Source organism: Coprinopsis cinerea (genome assembly GCF_000182895.1).
Source record: "Coprinopsis cinerea okayama7#130 chromosome 2 map unlocalized cont3.2, whole genome shotgun sequence".
In the NCBI taxonomy this organism is placed as follows: Eukaryota; Fungi; Basidiomycota; class Agaricomycetes; order Agaricales; family Psathyrellaceae; genus Coprinopsis; species Coprinopsis cinerea.
Window position 1 is genome coordinate 3015149 of NW_003307543.1, and position 12858 is coordinate 3028006.

The 12858-nt window shown below is 52.0% G+C and overlaps 5 protein-coding genes across 5 annotated transcripts; 3 read left to right on the forward strand and 2 right to left on the reverse strand.

The window, feature by feature from the left end:
- Positions 1-10: 10 nt before the first annotated feature.
- Positions 11-3970, reverse strand: CC1G_06102 (hypothetical protein; the record flags this gene model as incomplete). Its single annotated transcript, XM_001839860.2, has 19 exons — positions 11-198; positions 257-605; positions 668-922; positions 980-1216; positions 1276-1337; positions 1400-1990; positions 2046-2235; positions 2293-2369; positions 2429-2500; positions 2560-2643; positions 2701-2793; positions 2848-2907; positions 2976-3047; positions 3095-3157; positions 3253-3288; positions 3348-3422; positions 3477-3515; positions 3566-3766; positions 3817-3970. 19 exons carry the CDS (start codon positions 3968-3970, stop codon positions 11-13), a joined length of 2898 nt encoding a protein of 965 aa, XP_001839912.2.
- An 839-nt stretch (positions 3971-4809) lies between these two features.
- On the forward strand, positions 4810-5954 carry CC1G_06103 (hypothetical protein; the record flags this gene model as incomplete). Its single annotated transcript, XM_001839861.2, has 3 exons — positions 4810-5104; positions 5165-5343; positions 5394-5954. The coding sequence occupies 3 exons, from the start codon at positions 4810-4812 to the stop codon at positions 5952-5954; spliced, it is 1035 nt and encodes a 344-aa protein (XP_001839913.2).
- Positions 5955-6366: 412 nt separating this feature from the next.
- CC1G_06104 (hypothetical protein) lies at positions 6367-7742 on the reverse strand (the record flags this gene model as incomplete). The annotated part of the gene is made up of 5 exons (XM_001839862.2): positions 6367-6534; positions 6611-6672; positions 6731-7096; positions 7162-7296; positions 7352-7742. The coding sequence occupies 5 exons, from the start codon at positions 7740-7742 to the stop codon at positions 6367-6369; spliced, it is 1122 nt and encodes a 373-aa protein (XP_001839914.2).
- A 541-nt stretch (positions 7743-8283) lies between these two features.
- On the forward strand, positions 8284-9423 carry CC1G_06105 (hypothetical protein; the record flags this gene model as incomplete). Its single annotated transcript, XM_001839863.2, has 4 exons — positions 8284-8499; positions 8566-9060; positions 9119-9271; positions 9343-9423. 4 exons carry the CDS (start codon positions 8284-8286, stop codon positions 9421-9423), a joined length of 945 nt encoding a protein of 314 aa, XP_001839915.2.
- Positions 9424-10281: 858 nt separating this feature from the next.
- On the forward strand, positions 10282-12158 carry CC1G_06106 (hypothetical protein; the record flags this gene model as incomplete). Its single annotated transcript, XM_001839864.2, has 9 exons — positions 10282-10520; positions 10579-10710; positions 10764-10872; positions 10930-11123; positions 11182-11314; positions 11370-11498; positions 11559-11704; positions 11760-11967; positions 12033-12158. The coding sequence occupies 9 exons, from the start codon at positions 10282-10284 to the stop codon at positions 12156-12158; spliced, it is 1416 nt and encodes a 471-aa protein (XP_001839916.2).
- Between the last annotated feature and the right edge of the window lie 700 nt (positions 12159-12858).

Genomic DNA, 12858 nt, shown 5'->3' on the forward strand with positions numbered 1-12858 from the left:
ATGCGGCAGCCTATAGCGAATTGCTCCGCCGCCGCTTTCGGGCTTGAATGATTGGACGGGGCTCAGGAGGTCTGAGGGCTTCGAAGAGGCGACGTCGTTGAGCGGAAGGACGATTGTCGAAGCGAGGAATGAGGAAGGCGTCAGGATCGGGGATGTTCGCGAGGTGGCTGGTTACGGCGTTGGTGGACACAGAGTCGCCTAAGAAGGAATTTCATAACCATATCTCGGACGGAATTACTAATCAAATAAGACCTACCATCTGTATCATCCATCTCATGCTCCTCGTGAAGGGCGACATGACTAGCGTGTGCAAGGAGTGGACGTCCAAAGTTGAGGTGCACGGCGTTGCCGACTGTCCAGGTCAGGCCGAGATCGAGAGGTGCGGGTATCGGCGCCGGAGTCGTATACATGTCGACACAATGAAGGAGATGGCGGCGTAGTTCGGCATACTCGACGGGGTCTTCCTTGACGAATGTCCTCAAGGCGCTCCCTGCAGTAGCCAGCTTGCGGGAAAGTACATTCCGACACTGTTCGCTTTCGAGTATCTCACTACCCTTGACGTTTAGGCTGCGAAAGTGATAGCAACCATACAGTGCCATACTCATCTGGAGAAGTTTTGCATCAGCGCCAACGAATTCAAAATGATGTAGAGATTGTAGAAACTTACGATGGCGATTGGAAGAACCAGAGCTTGATCCATAAAGTCCTGATCAAGGGGTGGGTGGCATCCCTGACCAGCGAGTCGCTCCAGAACAGGATTGGGGCTGCTACCGACGAGGCTTCGGAACCCCCTCACCATCCAGGTGAATAGCGCGACCACCCCACCGCTTCGGAAATGCAGAACGTAAGGCTCGCGGTTCTTGGCGACCATCGTGTTTGCCCTGAGGCAAAGAACGATCTGGAAAGACTCTTGAGTAGTGGGCTAATATCTGGTTTATCAGTGACTACAAACGCTTTTAAGCCTTCGGAGATGACTTACATGGGGCTGGTACTCAGTCTGCATGAAAGGGAGATCAACGCCGTCGGGCTTCGTCCCATAGTAGTGCATGTAGCATCCACTCAGAGCAATATTGAGGATGACATTGATCAGATCGGTGATGTCAAAACCCGCAGTCGAGTCGAAGAAGCGTCTGAGTTCTGGGAAAAGGTCGACGAGCAGGCGAAGGGCGTGGTCCACCATGCCCTCAATGAACGGGGCCGTGACATTGTCGGTGAGCTAGGTATGATGAGGTGGCAGTGAGCGGAGGTGGTGGGTGGGAGGATAAATGGACTCACGAAAATGCTTAAGTCGGTGAGGAGATGTTCCTTGATTTCTTTGGCCACCTCGGGCGAGAAGTCTATAGAAAATGGGTCGCTGCTATGAGAAAGCGGAAAAGTACTGAGGATGGCGTGGACTTACGGAGGGTATAGTCGTCGGTTGCGAAGTAACGGGAGTATAAGCGAGGGCGAGCATTTAAGCCTGGAGATGATACCGAGCGTGGTCGACTCATCCGGGACGGAGATGTCGATCGCGGGCGACGACACGTCGGAGTGGATCCAGAACGCGAGCGACTCTCAGCGACTTTGCTATGGGCACCTTTCCAAGCCTGGCACACATGCCCGATGACATCGCCACTGTTGAGGCGCTTTGTAAGGCTCTGCTCGAGGTCCTCTTGCGAGACGATCATCCCAGTGGTCATATTGTTCAAGACGTACTGCAGGCCCCAGGAAATGAGAATGGTCTTCGCTTCCTTTAAGGGCTCCTGCTGTATGCACGTCGGAGCGGTTCTCGCCAGTTCTTCGGTGAGTTTGTCGTGGAACGTCTGGAAGATGTCGGTGATGGTGGTTATTGAACGAGGATCCGACTTGCCCAAGCGCTCCAGAAATTTCGGATCAAGTAACTTCTCTCGAAGATGGGCTGGCAACGAGGTGGGCAACGAGGTGGACGCTTCCGCCCCGCCATTGCCTGAGGTGGGGGCTGGAGCAGATGAAGAAGTAGCTGCTGTGGTCTCTGGCAACAACAGTCACTCCTAAGTTAACATGCTGGGAAGTAACCCGGAACGAACCTTCGTCTTTGGGCTCATATTTACTGCGCAGGGTGTCCGGCGTGTGGTTGACGAACAGAACAGACGGTTGGTTGCCCTGGGCCTTTTTGTGAACAATGGTAGACCCCAGAACTTGCCCAACCTGGACCTCGTCGACATCCGACGGAATCGGCTCCGTCGAAACCCATACAGTAAACTTACCACGACGACTCTTGAGTACGACGTAAGTCACGAGTGGTCATTGTAAATATGAAGTGAAACTACGCACCGTCGACGTGGGTTGGCCCTGGCCAAGCGGTTGACTAATCTGAGTACGGAGCGTGGATGTGGTACTAGTCGTCCGGGCTGTATGTTCAATGATCACCTCCGTATCTTAGTGACTGGCGGGGATGATCTGCTCGTACCTTGCCCTTGAATTGCTGGGGGATTCGAGTCTGACTGCGTCGCGACTTCGCGGGTGGACTGACGACGTCGACCTTGAATGAATGGGCCGTTAGGTACCTGAACGTCAAGCGAGGAAAGAGAAACTACATACCAGATGTTGAGCGTTTCACTGTAACGGGAGGAGCGGGGTTTGAGCTAGGCCCTGGAAATAAATGCTGGGAGGGACGGTGGTGACCTTGAGCGAGATGGTTAGGTAAACTGAACGTCGAGGAAGGAAAGAGAAGCTAAATACCAGGAATTGAGCCTGTGACAGCGGAAGAGGCGAGGTTCGAGGTAGGCGTCGGTAAAGGATTCTGGGAAGGTGGAGGGTGGGCTTGGGGACGTTCTAAGTACAGTCGATTAACATGATCGACGTCGTGCGATGAAGATGTGTTCTTACCACCAAGGAGTGAGCCTTGATTGAACTGGGGATATTGTTGGGGGGTGTTTGGGGCTAACCCTAGAACGATCATTCAGTCTCGTTCGTACATCCACATTCCAGGTGGACACAAGACTCGCAAGACTTACCGGTTGGATTCGACATTGAATGTATGGTCAATCCTGAGTTGGGCAAGTTCGGAATAGGCTGGGGAACGACACCTAGCAAAATGATGAGGTTCATTTGTTGAAAAAAGACGTGAACCAACCACCGGGTGCACCCGAAACCGGATAGGAAGCTGGAGCACCATCGTTTGACATTGGGCGACGCTCTGATACTGGCAAGTCAGAATGAACCTTATACACTAGGATGTAATTGACTTGCCGAGATTGAAGTTGTGTGAGGTAATCCCTTGGGAGTACCCACCGTGCCGGGCAGTACTTGAAGGCTCGCCGCGTGGATCTGGTGTTCGCGTCCCATCAGCACTGTGAACACGATGGCGTGGTTAAGTGGACACTTACAAAGGTAAGACAGCGGAGTTACTGGCTGTGGATTTGAATAATCGGCCTCGCGAATGGCGTCTTGGAAGCCGGGATCTACAGGACGCTGTGAGCGCCACGTTCGCGAGAGTTGGGGACCTAGCATCTAACCTAATAAGCCCATCGATTGGCTCCCCATTGGATACAATGCTGCAAAGAGTGAGCACGCCGATCGAGTTCGGTTAGAACGGATGGCTAACCTTCCCTTCCCTGATGCTGGTCGGCCCATTGGTGCTGCGACTGCGTGTACGGCTGGGTGGACTCTGATCCGTGATAGTTTCTCCCCGACGAAGCTGAATTAAGCTGTTCACCAGAACTGGCGTAAGGCGAAGACGATGCGATGACCGATGAAAATCCACGATCGGAGGACTGGGGTATGGGCTCTTGACCGGTGAGAGAGGCTGTCATTGATGGGTCAATTCCGGTTCCGAACATCAAGGGAAGGACTTACACCCATACTGATAGACGTTGAGGGCATCGGCCAGCGTAAGATGACCCGACGCCGCATCCATACCATCGAACGAGGGAGCATTCATCGAGGGAGCAGTGAATTCGCTGCCCTCGACATGTTGTCCTTCAAGGAATGGATACTGCGGGGGCTGCATCCGAGGGCGATGGTAAGCAGGGGATGGTGGATATTGCTGGGTGGATGGTAAAACACGCTGATGTTATAAAGGCGAACAAGACCAAGAGAACGTGTTTGGGGATGACAGGCCAAGCTTTAGACCCTGATCCCCTTGTCAACTTCCCCATCGATAAGGAGGAACAAGGTCGCTGCAAGTGATTTGTCGAAGGGGCAAACATGGCAAGTTCCGCAGTATGGAGCACCATCCTCACACGCGAATTTGCTTCAGCACCTTGAATAGATAAATCTATGAGTGGCAAGGACTTCCAAGGCCTAGTTTTGACGACATTGAAGCCGGAAAGGAATGGCAAGCCTCACCGAAAACACATTGTCCAAGACCTTCTATCGCTGATTTGGGGACTGATTGAAGATACTTGCGCTTCGTAAGGCGAAACCTCTGTACTTGTTGATCACAAGTGGCGACTCTAGTTCCGAGAATCATCCTAGAGGACCCGTCTACGGTTGTGTGTAGTTGAGCAGTGGCGGATAAAGGGCAAGACTGATGACAAACCGAATTTCCAATGGCTGCGCGCATGACCATGAGGGCAGTGGCAGCTCTGTTCAATGCGATGAGTCGGAGTACAAAAATCCGGTCTCCGCCGCACGCCGCGTGTCCACTTGAGGCCAATGTGGCAAAGCAAACTGGCAATCCAATTCCAGTCAACGTCCAACCTCCTACCCGTCCACCTTATCACAATAAAAGGCAATTTGCTGTCATAGAACGCGTGACCCCTTTTGTTAGATTTGACGGTCGAATTTCGACGAAGATCTCACCCTCCTCCAAACGGCCTCAACCCTCAACCAATAGTCTCTCCGCCCATGCCTCTCTCAAGCCATCCCACCTCCCTCCTTCAATGCGATTCCCTGGAACAGTCGATGGCGCTACGCAGCTTGCCCAACAAAGCCCAGGATCAGACTCTATTTGTCGAACAGCGGCCGTCGAGCCACCTCGAACGACTTCGGTGCCCCGCCCGCCCCAGGGGAAGCTCGTCATGCGTAACGACCTCTTCCCTCTGCAAAGACAGGGAAAGGGTCCCTGGACGCCCCTCGACACCTCGCCAATCTATGCGCGAAAGAGCATGCGACGATGAACATGGCCCGTCAATTGAATTCGGTGAGTTCATTCTGCACACTTCCCATCACATATTAGCTTTTAACCTATCTCTCAGGCAAGAAGAGGAGACCTTTCATAACGAGAAGCCTGTGCCCGCCCCTGTCCCTGTGGACTATCCACTCAAAATGGACAGAAAAACTCGGGAGGATTACACTTATGCACGGAATCTTCACAGCCTAACGACGATGTTTTCACGCCCTAAAATCGGAAGAACTGACCATAATGTTGCAGCTGGCACCGTATGTATCCTTCCCTTATGGATAGCCGAGTCTCTCACCCTTGTTTCCAGCAGGGACAACTTCCACTTTTGGCGCACCTACCGTCCCCTGTCCCGCCAAACACGCCTCCCCCCAGAACCCTTCCTGTCCCACCACTTACTCATCCAGCGCCATCTCACTCCTCGTCACAATCTCTCCAAAATGCCGCAGAGCGCTCTCAAGCATTTGCCCAAGCTCGGGGAGAGAATATTGCACGAACGAATGAGGTAGCATTCCAACTCGGTGCGACGATCCTTCAAAGCTTCGAGCTCGTACAAACGCTCATCGAACTTCAAAACAACCAAAAGTCTCTCGATGAAGGGATAAGCGAGAATACCACGGTGCTCGAAGAGCATTTCCGAAACTACCCCGAAGCTGAACGGCTCAGTTCAATGCTCGACGCTTTTCTCCATCATCAGACACTTGGGGCCATCGTAAACCCGCGTGCTCCTTCCCAGACCCAGTCCAACCAAGCCACCGTTCCTCTTTCGTCGCGCCTCTCTGTTTGCCAAGTCCGACGGTTGGGTTTCGCATACAGCACAAATCCCGCCGCAGTCGCCAAGCACGTTCAAGAAATGTGGCCATACACTTGAAGATATTCAATTCCTTCCCCGCCACTCAATCTCCCTTTGTCCACTGCCTACCCATACCCGCTGCATCTATCGCTATTCTCGCTGCTTTCCACTGTTACATCCCAGCTTTCGATCGTCAATGTTGTACCGAATTCTTCACCATCCATGGCGTAAATTATATGTTTCATGTATGCGTTTCCTTCACTCCTTCGAGGCTCCCGATCTTGTGCTTTGTTAACTTACTAGCAGTCTGCCCGTGCGAAGCACGGGTGTTGAGTAAGTCTGAACGCAAGGCTTGTTGATAACACTGAAATTAGCTCTCTAAGTCGTGAGATTAATCGATTATCCTACTGATCACTATCACAAATATGACTGCGGTTGTACTTCCTAAGAAAAACACGGTCGCATAGCGTGCATGTAATAAAAATGCTCTTTAGTCGTTCTTCAGATATGCCCCGACGACGATATCCAAGGAAGTCGATACCGATGTCGTACTCGATCGACCTGTACTCCGTGGTCTGCACTGGCGGCGCGCTGCATGAATGCTGCTCAAGGCGCTCGGCGTAATGATAATAAGAGCAGCTTTCGCATTGTAGGAACACTTTGGAGAACTCAACCACGGTTAGTCCACGGGGGGTCCTGGAGCAGAGATTGTGAAGTAAGTCGATTGTCAGTACAGGAAGGCGTGCTGGGTTGAACGTCTTGATGGCAGCTTTGCGGAAGAACGCCGGACGGATATCTATATCGGACATCACTCAGCCAAACAAACTTCAATGATAGGAATTTCAAGTACTTACCGACATAATCCTGCTCCGTTCGCCCAGCGAAAACGGTCTCCTGCTTGACGACCCTGGCACGATCTCTAAGGTTGTATCTGGTCTGCTGTGGGGGAGGGGGAAGGCGCGAGAACGGGGGCAGGTGAAAAAGGTCCTCCCCAGTCACAGCCTCTTCCTCCTCCAGCGCTTCTTGGGCCCACTGGAGAACCAATTCTTCGATGGGGTTGCGGGTGCTTGAGCCAGCCCTCGAGGTCCTTCGAGCTTTGCGCGATTGATGGTCGCTGGCGGAATCAAGGGGACGCTTGGAAGAACTGGGTTGGCTCGAGGACTTGGCGGTCGGGGATGTTCTGGTGCCAGCGCGGGCAGTGGTCGAGTGTGTGTTGGAGACTAGCGATCAAAGAAGTACTCGGTAAGATTCGACGCGACGCGTCAGAGAGATATGCCAAACGTACCGTTCTGAGTCTCGTCTACAGGACTCGAAAAAATCGGCAGGACTCCTTTAAGAATCAGCTCTAGTTGAGTTGGCGACGACTCGATCTTAATTGAGATGGGAGAGGATTGGACGATAGAAGCCTCGGCTTTGGCGCCTAATGAAGAACGAGGTGAGTCAAAAGTCCCATCTCTGACAATCAGGACGCTTACCTGTGGAACGCAGCTCCACATGGGACCCTGTACGTCTCTCAGCACCAAGGGGCTTCCCATGAATGATAACCGCATGCTGGCGAGTGAGAGGGGTTGGTGTAACCTCATCCTGATTTTCTCGACCACCACTAGGAAGCTTTGGGAAGCTCTGCTTGAACGCCTCGATGTCTGCGGCAACGGGGGTAGAAGGAGCCGTATCGCTGGGAGGTATGTAGAAAGGGTTGTTGGATGGAGTGGAACTGAGGGAAGGGTTTGGACCGGACCAGGTACGCTCGTGGCGAAGGGGTTTAGCAGCTCCGCCTCTGCTAGGCATCAAGCTGCGGCCAGTCGTCCTCAAAGAGACGCGACGAGCTTTAGGCTCGGACCTGGGGTGCTTGTACGACGCAGGCATGGTAGTGGTTGGTCTGACGGAATGGGGAGGAGTGGAAGTTGTGAACGAGGGCTTGTCGTCGACACCATAGCGAACAACCCAGGTATTTATGTCTTCGACGAATCGAGCTGGGATGAGCTGGTCCAAACATCACGGTGAAAGCAGCCAATTGGACTCATTGGTAAGTGTCGGAGCCCTCTGAATTATGGGATGCCAAAAACGGTAAATAACCGACGTGCAAATGGAGATGCCATTGCCATTTTAGACGAACTCGCAGCCTTGGTTGGGACGGCTGCGGTAACAGTATTCATTCCTTACGCCGCCTACTCAAGCGGACACTCCGTTCATTGTACGATATGCCGTGGTTTCGAAAAATTGTCACCGACACCAGGAACCTTACCTCCAGGCTCGGCTCGTATTCACCAATCTGTGTTCACCTCCGATTGTATCGTCGTTTCCTCTCGAATAATTCGCCGAACATTCCCAGGGATGACATATCTGTCTTGACCAGCAAAGTACCCGTGGAGCTGAAGGTAAGCGCAGACGAAAGTCATCTCAAACCATGGACTCATCTGAAAGAACTTCTCCAACCACCTCCGTCCTCTATAGCTATCCAGCCGTTATTCCCCATCGCGTTGAAATGCTTTCCCCCCTTCTGGCAGCCCGCTGTATTGAAGGACTACCACGCGGCGAGGAAGGAGACGACCACGAACCTCAGGATACCACGGACTCTTACATCCAAATTGCCATCGAAGTGACCTTCCCTAACCTGGTTCAGGTACGTCCGCGAAGGCCTTGCACCAGTCTTAGCAAAGTCTTAGGTCAAAACCTCCCATTCATACAGGCCTTCCTCGATGACGCGTTTGCTCGGGCTCTTCGATGGCAGGAGGAGAACCCCGTCGATCCAGAATTTCAAGACGAAGATGATCAATTTCTGGCAGAATTTGCCTCCATATTTTTCCGAACCCCATTATCCCAATCGACATTGGCAGGGCATGGACTCCCTCCTTTCTCCAACGTCGCTACCGCCTGTCTCAAGATTCGAGGGCCGATCTGGATGGAGGTGGTAGCCATTGACGACCTTGGGGTCAGCGCCTTCGTATTGGAAAAGGTTCGCATCGAGCGTCAGAAGTATATATTTGATCGAATTTCCCAAGCTGCGCGCGAACGAAGAGTGCTTTCTCGAGAGGAGTCCGCTGCCATTCGAGCCTCTCTTCCAAAGTACCCAAGGAAGACACTCCATTTCCGTCTCACCGACGGCTCCCAAGAGATCGATGCTTACGAGATCAATGGGCCGCTCCCTCATATTTCACTGGACGAGACTTACGTTGGACATAAGGTGTGTCTACTCTATATCGCGGCTCAATGTGGCATTGAAATGACATCGTTATCTCTAGTTGAGGTTGGAGAACTTCCACATTATCTCCGGGAAGGCATACATTATGCCGTCCAACGTCGCCGAGATTGGCGTCATTCCTCCTCAGCTATGGGATGGCATGCACACTGTTAGCCCTCATACACGCATGGAAAAGGAAGTACGGCTCTGTCAGGTGCGCTTGGAATGGTACCATCGCGAAATCCCTCTGGAACTAACCGCAGCCCTTCGCTTCCAATTGTCCAGGAACTAGATGTGGGTCTTCAAGACTTGTACGATTTGACAAGTCTCTGGGGGCTAAATTGCGAGACCATTGTCGAGAGCTAATATCTAGACCCTTGCTGACATGTATACCGTAGTATTCAATAATAGTATTCAATAATCATGGTGGACGGAGATAGGGAGAAAAAACGCATGGAATTGAACTTGGAGGAGTTTGAAATCAGTTTATACGAGGCCAATCAAGACCAGAAGACCCTCAGCCTAAAGGTCGGAGTCCACATCTTTGCTAGTCAGTCACGGTGGTCAGCGAAGATTGTTCCCGCTCCTCATTACCGTGGTTTGCGGCGAACCCATCGGTACGTTTCGTTACCGAGTTAGTCACAGCCGAATCGATGCATAGACTGCGATACTCGGCTGACTTTCGGCCCCTAGAAGAGGGCATGGCCTGAAATGGATAGACAGAAACCAAAAAGGCAAAACCCCGCATCCCAAATTAGGGTCCTTCGGTTGGTTGGTATGTAAGTAACAAATCGGACAAGGAGAACTAGAAAGGCAAAAAGCTGTATGCCCAAATTAGGCTTTTCAGGTACCAATCCCACGGGCGAGAGTTCAGTAAGCGAAGGGATCCGTAGTAGGAAGACACTCGGATGCGTCGAGTGTTCAATTAAATCCCTCTACATTGAGGAATGGGAATACTTTGCTGGACTAGTAGTGGATAAAAGTGATATACATAGGGTGAATTAAGTTGGAGAATTCGACAGCCTGGCGTGAGCGGACGGTAGAACTAGCTGATGCCTTGGTACATTCCGTCATCACCTCCAGATGGAAACATACACTTCAAAAAAGGTAATGCCAAATATAGAAGTATGATTAAACATGCACAAATATTCGATGAACCATACGCCAGTTAACTTGTATTCTTCACCCTCTCCTGCACCTCATCCTCCACTGAGCTTTCGCAAAATGCCCCAATCCGAACGTCCATCTAGTCCCCTCTCAATCCTCGACGAAGAGGCCTTCAACAATCCCGAGAGTTACAAGCTTGTGGAAGAGGCCACTGATTCGGAACTCTTCGACCCACCTCGTTTTGGCGTCCTACATCCTTCCCAACTTCCGACGCGCAATGGTAAACGGGCGTCAAGAAAGAGGCAGTATGTCGAGCTAGAGCAGGTTGCTCTCCACCCGGTCCCGCGGAAGCCACCGTACGTAGAGTCTTGATGTCTAATGGTATTACATGATATCCCCTCAACTACTTATCAGCACGAAGTCGGACAAGCTGGTCCACCACGGGCGTCATTTCTGCCGAACCATCTACGCCTTCTCCAACATCCATGCAGTCATCACCCACGGTCTGGCCGTAGACAACAGCGGGACGCGACCAGAAACCCAGCAGTGAGTTTTCGGAAAGTACTGGTGCGCTCGAGCAACTGACGGATAGATACCAGACAACGACGCGCTCATCGTGTGTATCGGAAGCTTCTTAACCTTGTCCCGGGTTTCGAAGATCGCCTGGCCACCGCAGATGACGAAGACTTGAATACCATAGCTCGCCATGTAAGCCACGATAGTCATCTCAGAGTCTCGCCTATCCTAAGTTTCTTGATTGTCCAGTTGCAGAAAGGTGCCAATCAAGCTCGTTCGGACGACACCAAAAGCCTCAAGCCCGTTATAATTGACTGGTTGGCCCCTCCCGATGAGCCGTTGCACCCCTCTCTGTCGCGCACCGTCAAGGTCGACAGGGGTTTCAATCACGACCGTACTGGAGAGCTTCTCTGCCCGCCCCATATTAAGTGGTCAAACCCCACGTAAGGTTTATCGTTGTTATATTGCCCCGTATTCTAATCTAGTGGCCCTGTTCTATAGGATCAAACAGCAGCTTCGCAACAAATCACTTGTTGTGGTTGGGAGCGATCTCCCGTCTTTCCTTTGGGAAGACGGTATGTATGACCGAAAGGATATCTGGAAGGGGTTCTTCAGAAACACGATTCTCGTGAAGGTTTGGTGTCACATTCGAACAGTTGGACCTCACTAACATACACTCAATGGTCTAGGCATACAAACACATCTTTACATCTCCAACCTCAGTCAGTGACGTGCCCAAGGCCACGCGATCCGGGAATGCGCGAATTCATGGAATGACGGCGGCTACCCCTCCATCGCTAGCGTATGTCGCTGTACAGGTGAGCACGCCTATCCTTCAGACGAGCACCATTGTGATACTGACTCCGCCCATGCATTAGGTTCGTTTTGCGTTGTCCTCTGAAACCGCGTTCATCCGCTCGGAGGGCAAGAGCGATTGCGAGCAGTTCTACGAGGCCCTTCTTGACATCTTCGAGGATGTTCATCAACAACACAAGGTCATCGAGCTACTGAATTGGTACAATCAGTAAGTTTGTTTAGTTCTTCTACCCGACCTTGCGTTGACAGCCCGTGGTGGACAGGCAGGTGTTTCCTGCATTCACAAACTCGAAGCGCATCGTCGCCGACGACAGCCCGTACGCACTTTTCAAAGCCTTTAGCCAATCAGTCAAAGACGCCAAGGCTCAGGAAAAAGCTCTCAAGCCGTCGAACGGCGGTCGCCGCCAGCAGCCCGTCGCTTCATCATCGAGAATACTGGATCCCGTACATGAGGAGGAAGGCAGAGATGACGTGGACAACGCTGAAGGGGACGAGGAGAATCAGGCCCCCCCCCCCCCGACGACCCTAGGCCCAAGAAGCAGAAGCGAATACTTTCTGCCAGCGGTACGATCTCCACCCCGAAGGCTCAGACTGCCGCACTCACCGCGAGGATTACTCGCTCCGTCGCGAAGCAGCAGTCCGGGCGTGGACTACCATTCTGATATGCTTCGTATTTCACCTTTTTTGTTTTTGTTTTGTTTTTTTGGCTGTGATTTAGATTACGATCTGCGGTAATAAATGTGTTCTGTGATTTTGGACATGGATCTGGTGTGAGTAATGATAGGCAGCGCGGTGACCGGTCGCGTTTTGAATTTCGATTCATCATTGCGCGAGAGCCATCAGCACTATTCCACTGGGAACTGAGTATCATCTGGCTCATTATCGTGAGTTGTACCATCCTTTCCATACTGGTGAGCCTTGACGAACACATCTGAGAGGGTTACATGACCAGATGGACAATCGAGGTTTCCTCTGGTCATCGTTTTCCGTCAGTTAAATGGTTGTAAGCACTATAATTCCGGGCCTGTGTATCAATGACCTCGTTTCGGTCGCACCTATCACCACTGTCCCTAAGTCGCGCGTTGTCACTCGCACCTTCCCAAAGCCCGTAGATCATCCTTGCCATCGGTTTTGGACACTGTCAATAGTGTAATACTTGACATGATCCTCATTGGTACCCAACTGGGTGGTATCGTCACAGACAACAAGATGTCAATGGTTTATCAGCGCTACCTGAACGGCGGGGCCTTGTCAACGGTGCCTGGACTGTGGGTTTGATGACGTATGCCCCGAGTCCAGCTGTGATCACCTCGGGCGTGTAGAGAGAGGCTGGGCGCTTCTTGCTTTCGGAGATGCATTATA